The sequence below is a fragment of the Podarcis raffonei genome, chromosome 11 (assembly GCF_027172205.1).
Source record: "Podarcis raffonei isolate rPodRaf1 chromosome 11, rPodRaf1.pri, whole genome shotgun sequence".
Lineage (NCBI taxonomy): Eukaryota > Metazoa > Chordata > Lepidosauria > Squamata > Lacertidae > Podarcis > Podarcis raffonei.
In genome coordinates, this window is record NC_070612.1 from 16584725 (window position 1) to 16601123 (window position 16399).

General features: G+C 46.2%; 1 protein-coding gene across 2 annotated transcripts in view; it reads right to left on the reverse strand.

The window, feature by feature from the left end:
- ADAMTS12 (ADAM metallopeptidase with thrombospondin type 1 motif 12) overlaps positions 1-16399 on the reverse strand; it is a 116061-nt gene that overhangs the window by 38230 nt on the left and 61432 nt on the right. For both annotated transcript variants that reach the window (XM_053407892.1, XM_053407891.1), the window contains 4 exons: positions 13827-13976; positions 11354-11497; positions 9114-9258; positions 576-668 (listed from right to left, as the gene is read on the reverse strand). In XM_053407892.1, coding sequence (XP_053263867.1) covers positions 576-668; positions 9114-9258; positions 11354-11497; positions 13827-13976 — 532 coding nt within the window. The remainder of the gene's footprint in view (positions 1-575; positions 669-9113; positions 9259-11353; positions 11498-13826; positions 13977-16399) is intronic.

A 16399-nucleotide genomic window follows, 5' to 3' on the forward strand; every position in this document is an offset into this window, starting at 1 on the left:
AAGCCTGCTTAGAGACACTGAGCAGGCTTGGGTATTCTGAAGAAGCAGGGAGCTTGTTAAGGTAATGAGTCCGTGAATTGGAGAAGGTGATGGGAGCTGCAAATCAAGCACCTGGAAAAACAGGACACATTTCAGAATAATGAACTATCCCAACTACTGGGATGTTGCTTGGTTAGAGACTCAGCTCCGCTTTGCTCAGAGGAAGGTCATCTAGCTGTCAGTGCTATGGAGAAACTCCAAAAGTATATCTTTCATTTGATCTGCGGGAGCTAGGCATGCAAACTCCCTGATGCTGAAGGAGCTGGCATTGATTTGAAAAGAAGGCAATTTCCTTGCCTTCCAGATTGGGGATATAAATGCAGTTGTAAAATGATAACTTAATGAAAAGACCATCTGATATGGTTAGCCTTTCAGAGTGAAAGGCAACAATATGAATGGGACCGAATGCAAAATGGAGCAAATGAAAGATGTTTTATAAGGATGACACTTTGTTTTGCATTGTGCTCTTGCAGCATAAAGAAAGTCGGGTACCAAAGTCATAATTTCCCATCCTGGTCTCTCCTTGTGACAGATACCTTATTTTCACCGCATCTCGTTCCATCTGCCGCAGCATCCAGTTTCGACCGGCAGGAACCTTTCACAAAGCACCACAATGTCTGGCAAATATTCTGCAACGACAACCTCAAATGTTGTAAAGAAAAAACAATTGAGACTTTAGGGAATTGTGGGGTTTTTGTTTTTTTTGAGAGGGCTATTTCAGCTTGGGTTGTCTTTAAGAGGCTTGATTTCATGCTCGCAGGCATAGCCAATGTGGTGCTCTCCAGATGTTGTGGATGGCAACTCCTATCAGCCCAGCAAGCATCACCAATAGCCAAGGATGGATATTGTAGTCCACAACATCTGGAGGACACCAGGCTGGCTACAGCAAGTGGGAAGAATTGAGGAAAATATTGAGATCCAGTGGAATAACCTTGAGTGAGGTTTTAAGGTAAAGGTAAAGGTACCCCTGCCCGTACGGGCCAGTCGTGTCCGACTCACTCAAGAGGCCGGGGCCAGCGCTGTCTGGAGACACTTCCGGGTCACGTGGCCAGCGTGACGAAGCTGCTCTGGCGAGCCAGCACCAGCGCAGCACACAGAAACGCCATTTACCTTCCCGCTAGAAAGCGGTACCTATTTATCTACTTGCACTTTAGGGGTGCTTTCGAACTGCTAGGTGGGCAGGAGCTGGGACTGTTTGACGGGAGCTCACCCCGCTGCGGGGATTCGAACCGCCGACCATGCGATCTGGAAGCCCTAGGCGCTGAGGATTTACCCACAGCGCCACCCGCGTCCCTTCAGTGAGGTTTTACTTACTCATCAACTACCTAACTAAATTCTGCAGAATGCAGCTGAATTTTAACTTCATTATTACCTAGCCTTAGGCTCTCAACCCTCGTTGTCGATCATGCTTCCTAAATCAGTAAAATTATTACTTAAACCGTAGCGCTTTACTCTACTCCCAGTAGTCAAAACTCTGCAGTTAGTTCTAGTCATGGAAGACAGGAAATGAATAAACCTCATTTCCTGTCAAGCACCAGCTACTACCCCCTGGGACATTGGGGACCCACACAGACACTTGCATTTCATTGGTTTTGAAGGAGAAAGCAAACCTTTCTTGCCCAATTAACCCTCTCAAAAATGGGATGGGGTGAGTCAGGAGCCAGTATTAGTGCCCATTAGTTTTTTGGGGAAATGAAAAATAAGTATCATTTTTGTGAAAGTTAACATTTGCCAAGAATATGAATTTCCACATTTGGTAGTTTTTGGAGCTGTGAGCTGACACTGCTCTCAACTACTCTTTGTATAAAAAGCACAGTTACGCCAATGGAACTCATGTCTGTTGGGAATGAGGTAAACAGCAAAGAGCTAAAGGACTTATTTTTCTGAAAGGTGTATCATCAAGGGCTTACAACTACATGATTCTCCCCCCTTCCCCCTATGGTATTATGAGTTGTATATTTTTCTTTACCGTAAGTCACTTGGAGACATTCAGGTGACAAGTGACTAATAAATTTAATAAACAACAACAACAATAACTCATCCACTATGCACACTGTTGAGGGGGCTCAGAACTTACAGGGTTAAGAGTTCTGAGTGATGACGCCTCACATTCTGAGGGCGGGCAGAGAACACGGAAGGGGCGTGGATTTCTCTGTGTGTTTTTCAGTCTGCGTGTTAGGCTCCATGGAGAAAGGAGCAACATGAGCTGCGTCTCACCGGGAAGATTTACGATGTGTTGATCTGTACAGCAATAAAGACTTTAAGATAAGGAGAGCTGCGTGACAGCCTGAGTTATTGCCACCACACGACAGAACGTTCTTGCTTCTGCTTCTGCTGTGTTTACTCTGCTGGAGTCAAAGGTTCCAGGGGGGAAGAGCAGAGCTGCGCGGAGGAAGCGCGCCGGACCCCCTGGACGAAGTTGACCCCCCCGCATAGGTTATGGGAGATCAGCAATAAAGATAAGCAACGTTCGTGCGTGTGAGGAGGCGGCAGCCGGAGGCCAGCCGATGAGAAGGCCAGCTAAGGAGTAGCTGGAGCCAGCCGAAGGGAGCTCGCTGGGAAGGATCTGCCGGACCGGGAGGTACCTGTAAGTAAGCTGGGCCCCCGGGGAGAGATGGCAGACAGCCAGAAGTCGTCAATCCCTTTTGATAAGGTGGACGGGAGCAAGCCCTGGGCCGGGAGAAGGCAGGCACTGGAGAGAGTGGGAGCCAGGCCAGAGGGGGCTGAGAATTGCTCTGAGGAAGCACCATGCCCAGGAGGGGCTGGTGGATGCCCAAGAAGCCCAGAGGGACGCCCAGAGGGGGCCAAGAGCTGCACAGAGGCTGAGGAATGCCCAGAAGGCCCAGAGGGGGCTGGGACTGTGTTGGAGGGCTGCCGGAATGCCCCTACATATGAGCTGCATGCTGCAAAGCTGCTGGAAGCTGGGAAGAGGAAAGCAGAGGCTAGCTGTTCCTCTGGTGGCTGTGCACCCAAGTTTGGGGGTGCAGGCCAGAAAGGCCAGTCCAAGAGTCTTGAGAGTGCCCAGGCTGTTTGGCAGGAGCTGAAAGGGGTTTGCAGAGAAACCACAGCAGAAGCCAAAAGCCATTTTCCCAACGGCAGAAAAGCCTCGAGGAGGTTTGCTGCTGGAGAGGTTGGGAGGGCAGAGAAGACCAAAGGCACTAGGCGATGTTTTGTTTGTGCCTCGGCTGAACACCTGCGACGCAACTGCCCACAGAGAGCGAAAGAGCCAAGGCAGGATGCGCCCAAGGTCGTTTCCCATGGGAACCAGCCCGGGAGAAGAGGCCAGCGTGGAAAGTCCCAGGGTCGGCCGGAAGGGGAGGACAGCGTTTTTCAACTGTCTGCGTCGATGGCGGTTTTGGACAACACCACCTGCAGCGAGAGCTCCAAGGTCAAGTCAGTTGCTAAGGCAACAAAGAAGGACAACTCCAGTGGGGGGAGGGTCCTACGTTGGGTTGTTGACTCAGCTGCGAATGCCCATTTGGTAACAGCGCCACCTGATGGACAAATGTGGAACTGCAAGGCTGTTTCAACTGAGAAAACTGTTAGTTTTGCTACAGGTGCACAGGGCCATGTAACCCATGTTGCTAACTTGTTTGTCTCTTTTTTACAGGCTGAATTGAAGGTTTATGTTCTCCCTGAGATAAAGCATTGCTTGCTGTCTGTACCTTCTCTTTTACAGGAGGGATATTCTGTGAGTTTTGAAAATGATGTTTGTACAATTTCCAGAGGTGGAGAGCAACTGGTACGTGTTGAAAGAAATCAGAACAACCTCTTTGTTCTGGAATCACCACTGGAGGGTGAGGGGAAAGCCACTGACCACACTCATGTGTCGTGTGCTTGCGTGTGGCACAAGAGGATGTCACATGGGTCCTGTGAGGACGTCCAGATGTTATCAGAGTGCACCAAAGGTTGCAAGGTAAAAGAATGTGGTAAACCTTTGAAGTGCAAGGCTTGCAGGAAAGCCAGAAACAAGGGGTTTACTGATCCCAGGGTGGAGAGGGTCACCACTAAGCCTTTTGAGCTTATGCATGCAGACCTTGTAGGTATGCCACAGCCAAGTCTGGGCAAGGCCAAGTGGCTGATGGTGCTGACAGATGATTTTAGCAGGAACGCATGGGCTTTCACGCTGAAAGCTAAGGAGGAAGCAGCGCAACTGATCAAAGATTGGGTTGCAGAGGTGGAACAGAGGTTCTCCACCAAGGTGCAAGGTTTCCAGTTTGACCGTGGTTCTGAGGTCACTGGGTCTGCTCTAAAGGGTTTCTTTCGCCAGAGGGGGATACGTCACAAGGTGACTTCTCCTCAGGAGAATGGCGTGGCAGAGCTGAGGAGTAAAGCTCTGGTCCGAGCATCCGAAATCCTACTGGATGACTCTGGTTTGCCTCACAGTTTTTGGGGGGAGGCGGTAAAAACGGCCAATTTCACGATGAACAGGTGCTACAATGCAGAGGTAGGTGACACCCCGTATTTCCTGCTTCATCGGCAGAAGCCGCTTGTGCATTTCTTTCGCACTTTTGGTTGCAGGGCCATGGTGCCTGTACCAAAGTGGTTGCAGCAAGAAGGTGGTCCAAAGTACCAGGAAATGATCTTCTGTGGGTATGAACCCGCGACCAAGGGGTGGAGATTCGCATACCCAGAAGGTGATCAGACCAAGCTTCTGGTCAGTAAACAGGCTGAGTTCTTTGAGCAGGATGGCTGGGCAAGGCGCAAAGTACGCTCTGACGTTCACTCAGATTGTCTGTCCGACTCTGAGGAGGAAAGAGAGCCAGAGCCTGAACCTGCTGGTGGAGACCAGGACCCTGAACAGAGTAGGGCGTCTCCACAGGTTGTTAAGGGAGTGTCCAAGAGTGAGCCCTCATCTCCTGTGCGCATAATGGAGAAAGCTCACAGACGTGTCAAGTCAGAGGGGGAGTCTTCTGATGCCAGTAAAGGAAATTATTTGCTTTAAAACGTAGGAAATGCAATGGAAGAATAAGAATAAAGAGCAAAAGGAAGCATACAGTATGAGCAGAGTTTTTCAAATTTTCTACCTTCAGGGCATACAGTACTTTTCACACTGACCCGTTTGCCACGATGACTCATTTGAGCATCTGCCATGAAACTCACATCCTCTGCACATTGCAGGGGATTCTGGGACTTTGGAGCTATGGGAATACATAAGTTAGACATGTCTATAGTTGGGTTCGCCCCTTCCCCCACGACACACACTAGAAGCTTTACTGTTTTCCTCTTGCTGGTGTACAGTTTTAATTCACTGCCAAATATTCCTGGAAGCCGAAGAAGAGAAATGCAAAACAAATCACACAGGGGGTCCTTGTCAGATAAATCAATATAGAAAGGGCTCCCTGTTAAGAGCGTTTGAAAGCCAATATTCTAAAACAACTTTTCTATGCAATTTGATGTTCGTAGTCCGGTAAGACAAATACAGAAACATAGACAGGAAAACCCAACTGCACATTGAAGTCTGCCCTCCTAAGTCACAGCTGAAATCTACTGTGACTCTGCATGCAGCTCCCTCATCTTCCTCAGTCTTCCATCCCACTTATGAACAAGGCCAATGGTCCTCTGTACTGTGAGGATGACTAGCAATCAAGGTTCATTGTTAGTGCACAAAGCCCTAAACAACTTGGCATCGTGTTATCTCAGGGACTGCTTTACCCTCTATGTTCCTGCCTGATCACTTCCTAGCGATATCAGGCAAATGCCAACTGGGTTAAGCTTCAGTCACTCGCTTAAGGCTTTTCCCCATTTGTTCCCTGAAGTGTGACCCTAGCTGCATGCACTATTTATATTGTTTTCATGTCAAATGTAGTTTTATGTTGTACACTGCTCTGACTTCTTTAAAAACAAGTTACAGGTAAGCAGTGTATAAACTAGTATAATAAATAATGATCCATTTCATTTCAGTTTTCGTTATGGGACATTCATGTTCCTTTGCTGTCCATTCGTTGCATTCAATTTGGCCCCAGTGCTCATGAGTTTCCCACCTCCCCTCCATTTCATTTTCCTGGTGGTCGCCATTTTCTTTCCCAGATACCCAGAAGTTCTCCCACTCTGGAACATTCTTGAAGAGCAGGGATGGCAGCTGCTACAAGAAACTTTGGCCCCCAAAGAATGCCCTGGGTCAACACACCATTCAGGGCATCTGGGGAAAGAAAAAGATTGAAGTCAGCCGCACTTCCGCGGGGAAAATGAGACCATTTGGTTCAATTCTTCATTTGTTACAGAATTAATGTGTGCCTCTAACAATGACAAAGTCATTAGACAATTTGAAGAATATACTTTTCACAGTAAGGAGGAGGCAGACAATTTCACCACAATTGGGGCTCAGCTTTGGTAAAGAGTCAACCCCACAGGTCTGCTATGTATATAACCCAACAGTTTATCAAGCCTTGAAGAGACTGGTAAATCGTGTGTCACTCAAATGATGTCATACATGTGGGCATTGATTGAAAGCCCACCTGCCCCACTGCACTTTATCTGACTCAAGATTGTACAAATATAAAAAACCTCATGCCGGCAGCAATCTTTGTAACCTATGTGGGCATAGGGAATGGGGTGGGAGGAATTACACATATAACTGCAGGCATCTTTTTATGTTTCCACTGCAGGCACATGCATGACAGGATGAGAAAACCATGCGTCAGTTTTACAACACCCCCCAGTTAAGTATTTTCATATCTGCAACAGAAGCATCATTGGCTGTAGAATTACTCCTCCCTTTCCCTCTCAGCTGAGCACATATCTTTCTAGGATTGTGCCTGCTGTGCCTTGTGGGTTTAGTAACCATGGAGAAAGCCTGGTAGATGATTTCCTCTAGAATTTTGCTGATCTGACTTCACTGCCAGTTATAGCCATCTGACCGATTGTATGTTGCTGTGAGTCTATATCAAATGCGTACACAGTACAAATCTAGTCCCACGATTGAGCTACAGAGACCAAACTTAGGACTAGTTTTGCCTGGATGGGATTCCCTTTGGTCTACTGTGCAAGAGAAAGTAAGACTTCTATTAAATGCCCTGTCACTGTCTAAGAGTCTGGCATTTTAAGAGCAAGAGCTCTCACAATCAATGGGAGACAAATACATCCCCCTACATGGTGAAATAGAAAATATAAAGTGCTAGGGCATTGCCTGAAGTCACATGGCACAACTCTAATGAAGCAGAGCAGGATGAGGTCTGGCCAAGTGCCTGTGGAAGACCACCTACAAACCCCTGGATGTGTCAGTGCTCAATTCCAGCATGAAGGGAAGGTGGGATATAAATGGAATAAAAATAAACAGAGGAAATGGTCCGCTTTCCATTCCATGAAAACAGTGGTGAGGAACCTGTGGCACCTGTCCTAATTTCATGTGGCCCTCTGGATGCTTAGGTCCTGCACTTGCCCTCCAGACCACCTTGTTTGGGAATCACTTCCTCTTCTATTGTGTGTGGGGGAGAGAGAGAGAGAAAGAAAGAGAGATGAGCAGGAAAAAGAAAGAGACAGGGAGTGAGAGATACATGAGGTGGGACTAAGAGAAAGAGAGTGCTATGCAATCCTTCAAAGCTAAAAACGCTTTTGTCTCTGGCCCCACTCATTGCCAGCATGTCAACAACAACAACAGGCTCAACCCTGCTACACTGAAGAGACCTAGAAAGCTGCTAGAACCAGTGACATCGTGGGCACCATCAAACAGTAGAGATGGTGAATAGAGATGCAACCCAAAAAAAGAACGCAAAGTACATTCAGAGCATGGTGAGCTTCTTTTTAAGCATCCTTCGATCTGTAGTATACCAGCGAATTGAATTGTGTCTCCCCCTTGCAGGTGGTTAAGTATAATGGTTTAATTGTACATGGACATGGAAATAACTCTGTATATGTCTATATGTGTATTGCTACTGGGAAACACCATTGAAGCATTGTAAAGCTCTCTGAGTGCCTAACGGATTGATAATTAACTGAGAATGCAGCTGCTACACTGTCAAAAGGTGTTTAACTTAGATCACACGAGTAAGGTATTCAGTTGCAAATCCTATTGCTACAAGCTGCACAATATTTATATCTGCTGTCAGAGGCTCAGGAGCGGAAGCACAGGGGAGAGAGCAAATAGAGAGCGGAGAGGAATCCGAGGGGAGCGTAGGGGAGTATGACAGTGACCCGAGAGATTCCATGAGCTTCTCCAGCGAATCAGAAGATTCCCAGAAGGGGGCGCCTATGGTAAGGGAAAGGGGGGTCCCAGGGGGGACGCACCAGAAGCAAGGGGCCAGCGGGGACTCCCAAGGGAGCAGCGGAGGATCAGGACCAGCTTCCCCACCAGAGCGCAGTGGGGGGGAAGGGTCACATGAGTCAGGACCAGCCTCTCCTCCAGCGGGGAGAGAAGATGAGTCAGGGCTGACCACGCCCCCATCAGAAAGTGGGGAAAGAGGGGAGGTCAGGTCCAGCTAGCCTCCCCGAAGGAGGGAGCAGTGACACAAGTGTAACGGTCAGGAGGAAAGTGGGAGGCTGCGTGCGCGCGCCAAGTTCAAATGTGCAGGAGCGCGGGGCAGCAGAAAACCCGGATTGGGAGCCAGGTCCTAAAGCCCGAAGGAGGGAGGGGGAAGAGTCAGGGGACTCAGCGTCGGAAGAGTCTAGGAAGGGTGAGACCCCGACGAGCAGGCGGACCCAGAGGAGAAAGGAACAGAGGAAGAGGTGGAGTAATGCTAGAATCTTAAACTGGTGTCAGGGGGGAGGAGATTCAGACGGAGCTTCGGCGGTCTAAGGTTAGAGACGTAGCGTTGCACGCTGCGCGTGTGGAAGTGAAACTGAACTTCAATAAAGACTTTTATACTAAAGTACGAAGCAGCGTTGGTCTTCTGTGAGCTGAGACCTCGGGCAGCGCTGACAGTAGTGAAACTGAACTTCAATAAAGACTTTTATACTAAAGTACGAAGCAGCATTGGTCTTCTGTGAGCTGAGACCTCGGGCAGCGCTGACATCTGCAATACAGGTTGTTGTCACAACCTCCTTCCTCCTCCATTTCTCAATTAGGTTCAGATGATTAATGTTGCCATCTTGAAATAAAATGTGGGGTGTTGGGAGAGAAGCAACACTGAACTTACATCCACTTGATCGCAGAATGTTGCATTGGGTCCATATTGCAACTGGCATTGGTGGTGCATGTCATAAATCACTCCAGGTGCAATGAAAGGGGGCTTTAGATCTTTCTTCTTGGGTACATCATCCAGGCAGAAGCCCCATCCTCGGCTAAATATGAGGTGTGAGATTAAGTATTAGCATTTGTGGAGGTTTTTAAAAACAACAACAATACTGACACCTGCTTCTCGTGGTGTGGCAATTGTGGTGAAGCAGCATCTCCTTCACCTCTCCCTTACCCCAATGGTGGAAGGATGGGAAAGCGGGAAAGTGAGTTGAGAGGACTCCCCGCAGACAAGACTGCCAGTGCTGGCTATATTAGGATATTTTCACAGAAGCACTATGTGCAACTGTGTGTAGGAGGTGAAAATACTGTCCTATTCATTGCTGTTCAAGACACCAGCTTGATCACAGTATCCTGTTTTGCTCGCTAAATTTCCAGGAAGAACATGATAAGCTAAACCTCTAACAAGATGATTCAGAAAAATGACGACAATCAATAGTTTGAGATGAATGGCATATAAAAAAAGAAAGCTGAAGAATATGGGCATATTTTAGCTTGGAGAAAAGGCGATTGGCAGTCTTCATACACCCAGGGAAGAACAAAATGCTGTAAGAAACCTAAGACGGCTGCTGAAAATAGCATCTCCGTATCAAGTTATCCCTCCTCCACTCTCCTCAGACTTCATGCAGAGGGACCACAGATCTGTAGTTCCCATGCAGAAGATGAATGTTCAGTCACCATAATCTCCAGTTACATAGTAGAAACAGATGGGTGGGAGTAGAGACACCCGCCTGACACTGCAGTTACTGCTGCTTATCTGGGTGGGGCTAGGGTGGGATACTGGCGAAGCTGGAGCCATGAGGTTGCACCAGTGGAACTGCCACTACCAATCTTATGCTCCTGGCAGTGTAGATGCACACAAGCCCCAGCTTCCCTGCTCCAGGGCAATGGGGATGTCACAAATGTTGTTTTTCCTTTGGAACCTTTTCTATACATCTTTGAAATACACTAAGATAAAACGTACTTCCTTGTGTTGCTTTTGCCTTACATGCTCCCCCAGTAACAATGTGTTTAGCAATAAGAAACATTAATGTTACCCCAGGATTCTAACAGAATTTACTTCCAAAGATTTATTATTTTTCTTTATTTTAGAGCTCTGCAAGTACAGGAGCCCATCAGTTAATAGTTTGTTACAGATTTTGGGGGTGTCATATCTTTACCTTATTATTAGGAAGACTCTGAATAAACTTTCTAACTTCATCTTCTGAAACTGGGGGCTATGTGGTGGCTGGTATCTTTGATCAGGAAAAATTACTGGTAAACACCTGATCACTGAACCCTCACCAGAATAATTGTATACAGTGGTACCTTGGGTTACATACGCTTCAGGTTACATAAGCTTCAGGTTACAGACTCCGCTAACCCAGAAATAGTAACTTGGGTTAAGAACTTTGCTTCAGGATGGGAATAGAAATCATGCTCTGGCGGCGCAGCAGCAGCGGGAGGCCCCATTAGCTAAAGTGCTGCTTCAGGTTAAGAACAGTTTCAGGTTAAGAACAGACCTCCAGAACGAATTAAGTACTTAACCAGAGGTACCACTGTATATGGTTAAAATGCTCTTCCCACTATTTCTGGGCATTTTGGCTAATAACAAGTATGGTGTCCAAAGATCCATCTTCATCTGTCAGCAAGTCCTGCACTGCGGGGGGTTGGACTAGATAACCCCTGAGGTATCTTCCAACTCTTCAATTCTATGATTCTATAATATACATCTATTTACCAGTGTAATAAATTGGGGCACCTAGTCACAAGGTAACCTAGCTCCTGTTATCCCTTGTGCTTGCTTTGTAATCAATGGTTGTGCTTATGGTGATTGTCAGATGTCACAATAAACTATGGAAGCAAGGTACAGTGAGTCTCAGGTTGCTGTGTTCTCTTTTCCTTCTCCAGCAGAGCAATGAGGAGGAGTTTGGAAGCTTCTCGCTTCCCCTTTCCATTAACAACAGCTTGTCATGTATTTGATCCCAAGGCTTACCACAGCTTGTTGTTATCATGCTAAACTATGGTTTAGCATGATGCCTGAACTCATCCAATGTAATGGAGTTTAAAAAAAATAGCTGCAATATCCTGAAAGGCAATGGCGATAAGAATTTTGTTTAATGTGTTCCATTTCCCTGTAGCAAAACTGTCATATTGACTCACTCTAGGAAGCGTGTGACATATTCCTTGCTGCATCTGGACCAGGTGAGAGGACTGGGGTCATACTGCAGCTGCCGGGACATAATGTATGGTCTCCTTCCCACTGGCTCACAGTCATTTTCCTTTCCGTCATGCTGAATACCAAAACTGGGAGAGAAACAAATCCAGGTGCAAGATACTGTCAGGGAAGCTTCAAAAAACCAGAATATCTTATCTACAAATAACCTCAAGTACTGCAGAAAATATGCTGGGGAATTGCTTCTGGTTATCAGGTAGTGTAAAGTCTGTTATCTGACTGGCCTGGGAGAAGGTTCATAGCAGAATATTCCAAAAGATGAACAGCGCTGAGAAAGAAGTCTGCATTTTTATGCTATATTTCTGTGCATGCTGAAAAGTTGGTTTCATTAAGACCTGCCTTCCAGTCACCAACTGTGGGTGACATCTAGCCAAAATAAAAGTGGCTAGGATTTGGGATGAAAGGCACCAATAGGGTCAGCCCAGGACATTTATCCCACCTCCCCCGCTGCTCCCATTAGCTACACTGCAAAATCCAATAAGCCCTGGCAACGTCAAAGACAAATAATTTTGCTGACTGACAAATGACAAGATGGTGTCACGTTCCTCCAGGGGTTCATCTCGTGCAATGGGCAATCTTCCTCCTCTGTAGGGGCACCCCACCTGTGTTGCTGTTCCAGCATAGTCCACTTAGATCCATCGAGAAATTCCACATTTAGTCCTGTAGCTCGAAGGGCGTTAAGGTGGGCCTCAAATTGCTGCACCTTTCACTTTCAGCAAGGCAACCAGTTTACACTTGCCACAGGTGTACTGCTGCACGTTCTCCAGCAGGAAAACAGAGGTGTTTTTCAGGTCACTGCAGCAGCTCCCTCACCTTCCATGTCTCTTGGTCCTGCACACTGTGAGAAAGTCTTCTGGGCTTCCCCTCAAACTCTCCCACTAAATGCCCTTGCAAGTGTCCCTCTTTACAAGTCCTGGTTACTAGCTCCTGGTCACGAGCTCCCAGAAGCTGCAATCAGCTAAGTATAACTGCTGCTGGCTGCTAACATATCTGTCCCCTAACAGATGAGAATTAGCAGGGGGCTTAAAAGGAATGGCTAAGGAGCTGTCACTGCTGCTCCAAAACATCTACCACCTAAGGTCACTTTGCCTAATGGTAGGGCTGGCCCTGGTCATAGAGGATGCCAAAAGAGACATCTCTTGGGTTATGCACAGCTGCAGTAAACTCAAGAATGATTCTGTATGTAGCCCAGCATACATGCCCAGCGTTGCAGGGAATCTTGGGATGAAGCTATCAAACTGCATAGTGCTTTACTGGCACACCTGAAATAAGATTGCTCAAGAGCCTGTTTGGGTTGCTTGTGCAATTGGGCCAGACATGGATGCCAACCATTGTGGTGACATCCCTCTGCTATCATGGCAAGGTGGGGAGCCTGTGGCCCTCCAGAGGTTGTTACTGGATTTCAACTCCTATCAGACCCTGTCAGAGAAAGATACCCACAAATGCCTTAGTGCCAAAGATAAATATTCACTCAGTTGATGCTGAAAGAAGTTCAAAGTTAGGTTGGAAGTGAATGTGCCGTATTTTTCGCACCATAGGACACACCGACCCATAGGACGCACCTAGTTTTTTGGGGGGGAAATAAAGAAAAAAAATTATTTCCCCCCCAGGTGCGGGGCTGGGGCGGGGGAAGCGCCCCACGGCTAGCGGAGTGCTGCGCGAAGCCCAAAGCTTGGGGCGTGCTGAGCTCAGCGCGCCCCAAGCTTCTGGGTGCTGGCAAGCTCTCTGCTAGTCGTGGGAGAGCTGCGTCTCCCATGGCTAGCGGATAGCTTCCTGAAGCCTGCATTTGCCCCATAGGACGCACACACATTTCCCCTTCATTTTTGGAGGGAAAAAAGTGCGTCCTATAGGGCGAAAAATACGGTAATTATTGGCTGTTAATTTTTGTTTGTTTTTGCTTGCATCTTTACTTGAAAATTTTAAAGTGCATGAATAGAACAGTGCAAACAACAAATTGCTTATCAATGCTAACAGTTCCATTTCTAAGAAGGTATTTTCTGAATTCCAAACAGAACATGCAGACATTGGACTGATTCAAGATACGCAAAGAAAAGTTCATCCAAGCATCTTCTGGAAGATTTAAAGTAGGCAGGTCACTAGCCTTTTTTACTTTGAGAGATATACAAAAGTATTGCAGTGTTGGCCAAATCACACAGGTAGAAGTAAAACATTTTTTTGGCGCAATGTTTATTTTATCAACATAAAAATCTGGAAACATACATGAGTGCCTGCCTTTAGGTTTGTGCTGTTTGTATTGACTCATTATTACCTTAGACCTCCTTGCTACAACCATCACAAAGTTCTGATACTTCCTCCTCAGAATGTAAGAGCTTTAGAAGCTATTTCAGTTCTGGTTAATCATGTGACTTGACGCCCGCTAGACTCCCAGAGTTTTCATACCTGTGTCCAAGTTCATGTGCAATTGTGAAGGCCAAAGGCAGGCCAGAGTCTTCGTTGATGTTGCAGCTGCGATGAGGCTGGCACATTCCAGAGAGATGGGACAGGCCTAAGGTTTCGCATGGGCGATTCATGCCAGCACAGATGTCCTTCCTGAGAGCAAAGCAAAATACGTGAAATAAAAAGAACTTTGTAGCATGATAATAATAATAATAATAATAATAATAATAATAATAATAGTAATAATAATAATAATATCTTTATTGTCATTGCCCCCTCTCGGGGACAACGAAATTACTTGACTGCTCCATAAAAACACTAATTAAACAATACAGTATAGTACAGCAAGGAAGATTAGATGACTTTCAAAGTCCAGGCTTCCCATTCAGGGCCGAGATCGCTCTGGAGAAGAAGCTGTTCTTAAGACGGCTCGTTCTTGTCTTCATCGTCCTGTATCTCCGTCCCGATGGCAGGAGCTCGAAGAGACACTGACCAGGATGCGATGGATCTTTTACTATGTCCAGTGCCTTCCTATGGCACCTTGTGGCATAAATCTGCTCTAAGGTGGAGAGTGGGCAGCCAACAATGCTCTCTGCTGCCTTAACAACTCTGCACAACCCCATCCTGTCCTGGGTAGTACAGCTTCCATACCACACACATAAGCCATAAGTGAGCACGCTCTCAATGGCACAGTGATAGAAGGCAAGCAGCAGATTCTGCGGAAATGGTTTTTCCTTAGAATTCTCAAAAAGTACAGTCTCTGCTGCGCCTTCTTCACAAGCCCCCTTGTGTTGACACTCCAGGACAGATCCTCTTATAATTCAATGCCCAAAAATCTGAACGTTGTTACCCTCTCCACACAGACCCCATCAATCAAAAGTGGCTGGACATTGCTCTTCTGTCTCCTGAAGTCCACCACAAGCTCCTTTGTCTTCCTTGTATTTATGAGCAAGTTGTTAGCTCTGTACCACACATCCAAAGCAGAAATGTTGTCTCATCTTAAGGGGAGCAGCAGACTCCCCTTGTCCATTAAACAAATTGCAACAGAGCAAAGCCTGAAACCACTCTACCAATGTCCCTTAAACACACACACACACACACACACACACACACACACACACACACACACTTCTCTGCTACCAACTCTTTCCTTCCTTCCTGCAAGGCTAGAAAAGCACATAGATTGTTTCTGGGCAATCTTTCATTGAGCATTCATCCTGATTTTTTTTGCACAAAGTTGACTATCGATTTGAATATTCATTCTGAGTTGTTTGCAGAGAGGTTATACCAAGCAATTATCCCACACTTTTCAGCACGTTTTCCTGTCACTTTGTGTTTGTGCTAAGCTGTGCAAGAGCGCCACATCAGCTTTAACTGTGCAACCTGAATTTGCCAGTATGCGATCGAATCCCTCCCACGAAACTTCAACATAGATCAAGAGCTTTTGTTAGAATGCACAAAGGGACATTTCCCTCTCAGTCCTGTCTGACTGTGACCCAGGAAAGATGATTGCTTCCTTTTTACAATTCTTGAAAGCTATTTCCAGAGACCAATAATGTGCTACAAAAGACCATCCTGTGTATATATGAAATCTGAGAAAGCCCAACACCCCTATTGATTGATGACATGAAGAAGGATGCTTTGCTTTTGCATGTTATGTCACTGAAATTGATTTTGGTTCTATATCAAGCATATCAAGCTAGTTGGACAACTTTGCCATTCTTTTATTTATCGTGCAACTTCCTATTTATCCATTCACTTATCTAAAGCCAAAAACTCAAAAGCCTGAAGTTGACTTCTGGTTTCTTCCATGTTTGTTAAAGAATGATAAAGAAAGCCATTTGTGCGCACAAATGAACCCAGAACATATAACTGAATGTATAACTGAGTATATTAAATATACAAATGAAGCTAAAACGGCATGGGTGTTCACATATATTCAACATGCAATGAACAAACTCTAAACCAGGGACTCAGCTATACAGCTGCAAATAAAATGTTTTAAGTGCAATATACAATGTGATACTAGATAGTCAATGGTGAGCCTTATGGAAAATTCAATGTATTTTTAAAAACACTTTTTTTAAAAAAGCATTTTCAGAATGGTTTTTACATGTGTGTAGATTCCACCCAGGGTTTCCCAAACTTGGGTCTCCAGCAGTTTTTGGACTACAACTCCCATCATCCCTAGCTAGCAGGACCAGTGGTCAGGGATGATGGAAATTGTAGTCCAAAAGCTGCTGGAGACCCAAGTTTGGAAACATTGGGTGGGGAACCTGTATCATTCCAGATGTTGCTGGACTCCAACTTCCATCATTTCTGACGACTGGCTATGCTGACTGGGGATGATGCCCAATAACATCTGGAATGATACAGGTTCCCCATCCCTGATTTAAACACACTTCCTCCTTCTCTTTCTGTGTTTGTTCAAGCTCCTTATGTTCCTCCTGCTAGTGCAGTATGTGGTCCAGTTTGATCTTTCTTTTAATTCTGAGCACTGCCACTTTTTACCCTAAATTGTGTTCAGATGCTGAATCAGAATTCTCTAAATGAGAAATGCCAGCAGCACACGGCAC